Source organism: Nematolebias whitei, chromosome 8 (genome assembly GCF_014905685.2).
Source record: "Nematolebias whitei isolate Nwh7 chromosome 8, NemWhi1, whole genome shotgun sequence".
In the NCBI taxonomy this organism is placed as follows: domain Eukaryota; kingdom Metazoa; phylum Chordata; class Actinopteri; order Cyprinodontiformes; family Rivulidae; genus Nematolebias; species Nematolebias whitei.
The window spans coordinates 3435953-3438562 of NC_056505.1; the positions used below are offsets into that span (position 1 = coordinate 3435953).

Sequence of the window (2610 nt, forward strand, 5' to 3'; positions counted from 1 at the left end):
CTGAGACACTGTCCCCTTGAGGCTGTCCTGAGTCTGAGACACTGTCCACCTGACTCTGAGACACTGTCCTCTTGAGGCTGTCCTGAGTCTGAGACACTGTCCACCTGAGTCTGAGACACTGTCCTCTTGAGGCTGTCCTTTGTCTGAGACACTGTCCACCTGAGGCTGTCCTGAGTCTGAGACACTGTCCCCTTGAGGCTGTCCTGAGTCTGAGACACTGTCCACCTGAGTCTGAGACACTGTCCCCTTGAGGCTGTCCTGAGTCTAAGACACTGTCCACCTGAGTCTGAGACACTGTCCTCTTGAGACTGTCCTGAGTCTGAGACACTGTCCACCTGAGGTTGTCCTGAGTCTGAGACACTGTCCACCTGAGTCTGAGACACTGTCCTCTTGAGGCTGTCCTGAGTCTGAGACACTGTCCACCTGAGGTTGTCCTGAGTCTGAGACACTGTCCACCTGTGTGTCTTCTCTCCAGGTTCACAGTAACAACATGTTCACCCGTGATGTGAAGATCTTCTCCTCAGTTTCCTGTTCATTTAAGCCCCACCTCAAGGCGGTCTGGGAGGCGGAGCCTGTTGTGTTCAACACGGTGCTGGACGACAGGAACCCGAGCGCCCGATATGTCACCGTGCCGCTGAACCGCCGCGCTGCCACACTCCTCCGCTGCCGGTTCTTCTTCGCTGACGTGTGGATGATGTTCAGCGAGATCTCCTTCCAGTCCGGTAAAAACTCGTCTCCATTTGGAGCCAGTTCAGTTTCTCCCAGAGGAGAAAGTCAAAGGTCTTGTTTTTGTCCATCAGAGGACACCATACTCCCAACACTCCCAACACAGACACTGATGGGAACGTCTGCTGCGAGTGCTGGTGAGGGCGTCGCCATGACAACCACATCAAAAACAGGTGAGACGTAAAAACTAAAAGTTATTGTTTCTTTCCAGCAGCGGATTCATCGTGATGTTTCACCTGACCTCAGCTGACCTGTGTCCTCCTCTCTGACCCCCCAGCAGCTCCTCCATCGGCCTCCGACTCCTCAGATGATGGGAACACGCCCGTCCTGATCGGCTGCCTGGTGACCATCATCCTCCTGCTGGTCATCATCATCTTCCTCATCCTGTGGTGCCAGTGTGTGTGCAAAGTGCTGGAGAAGGTAAACCCTGCGGTGGGTGTGGAGGTGGAGCAGGAGGCGTTGGAGGAGGTTCCCTCTGCTCAGATCCAGGTTCAGGTCTGAAGCTGCAGATCAGACGTTGTGTTCTTCTTCTTCTGCAGGCTCCACGTCGGATCCTCGATGAGGACGTGACGGTCCGGCTGTCCTCCTGCAGCGACACCATCGTCCTGCAGACCCCCCCTGTGCCGCCTCGCTCCAGACACCCCCCTGCAGGTCGCCACACGCCACACTTTGGTTTCTATTAAAAGATTTTTTTAAAAGGTATAATTTGTCTGATCTACGACGGTTCGAGGTTCAAATATTTCAGCTGCAGCCACTAAATTCTGAGTGACCAGTGAGCTGTGCCCCCATGGTGTTTGTGGGGGGGGTCATTCAGGCAGCTTTCTTTACTGTATTCTAAAATACACACATTAATTCACTGCCCACAGTTTTGATTTATTCTACTGGAGAACATTTAGAAATGAAGGTGAGCAGATTTGGACCTCTTTAGAAGAATTATTATGAGCGACGGGCGAAGTTTTCAAAAACATAAAGTCTAATTAAAAACTGCAACGCCTACTGCCCACTCCCTTACAGAAAATAAAAAAGAAACATCTGTTTTTGCCGTTGTATTTTTCTGTATTTTTTGGCCTGTAAGTCACAGTTTTTTGTGTAAAATTTGCATGCCCTGTGACTTGTATGCTGAAGCGACATATTTATGTTTTCTCCATATTTATAAACCAATTTTTGGCTGAGATACGACTGTTTTCATTCATTCTGACTGAAAACTTTGAGCACTACCATTTTCAGCCACTAGATGGCACTCAAGAAGTATGTCATGCTGTTGTGTCATGTAATAGATAAAAGTGGCTATTAATGACACAATCAGCTTGCCATAGCCTGCCACGTTCGAGCAACCGTCAAATCTGCTTCATTTTGCTGCACCGCCCCGGAGAAATGCTGCTGATTTGACCATTGAAGTGCATTTATTAAGTAAACGTTCAACTGAGACACCTTTACTATAATGTCGAACAAACAAATAATTGTTTTTAGGTGTTAATCTTGTTAAATTATTTTTAAAGTCCTCCCATGCACGCTCCCGCAGCCGCCATTTGGCAGCCGATTGATTTTTGGTACAACACCGGCCCACTTTTCCAGGTTGTCAGCGGTGACGCATAAAAGATGCGACTTCTACGGCAAAGCAACATATTTATGGATTTTTCCACTTCGTTAGACATATTTGAACTGATGTAACTTATGGGGGGTGCAGCGTGTACGGCGGAAAATACGGTACTTTGACAAGGTGATAAAGTGGAAACGATGGTTGCTGGTGAGCTCAGCCACCACGTCGGTGAAAATTAAGAACTTTAATGTTTCATTTCAGTGTTTTTGTTTAAAACACCACGGGGCTGCAGGTTTTCAGACCTGGACGTTCGGGGCTGCAGGTTTTCAGACCTGGACGTTCGG

General features: G+C 48.7%; 1 protein-coding gene across 1 annotated transcript in view; it reads left to right on the forward strand.

The window, feature by feature from the left end:
* ddr2l (discoidin domain receptor family, member 2, like) overlaps window positions 1-2610 on the forward strand; it is a 30622-nt gene that overhangs the window by 19437 nt on the left and 8575 nt on the right. The window contains exons 9-12 of the mRNA XM_037680002.1: window positions 476-722; window positions 801-899; window positions 1004-1146; window positions 1266-1377. Coding sequence (XP_037535930.1) covers window positions 476-722; window positions 801-899; window positions 1004-1146; window positions 1266-1377 — 601 coding nt within the window. The remainder of the gene's footprint in view (window positions 1-475; window positions 723-800; window positions 900-1003; window positions 1147-1265; window positions 1378-2610) is intronic.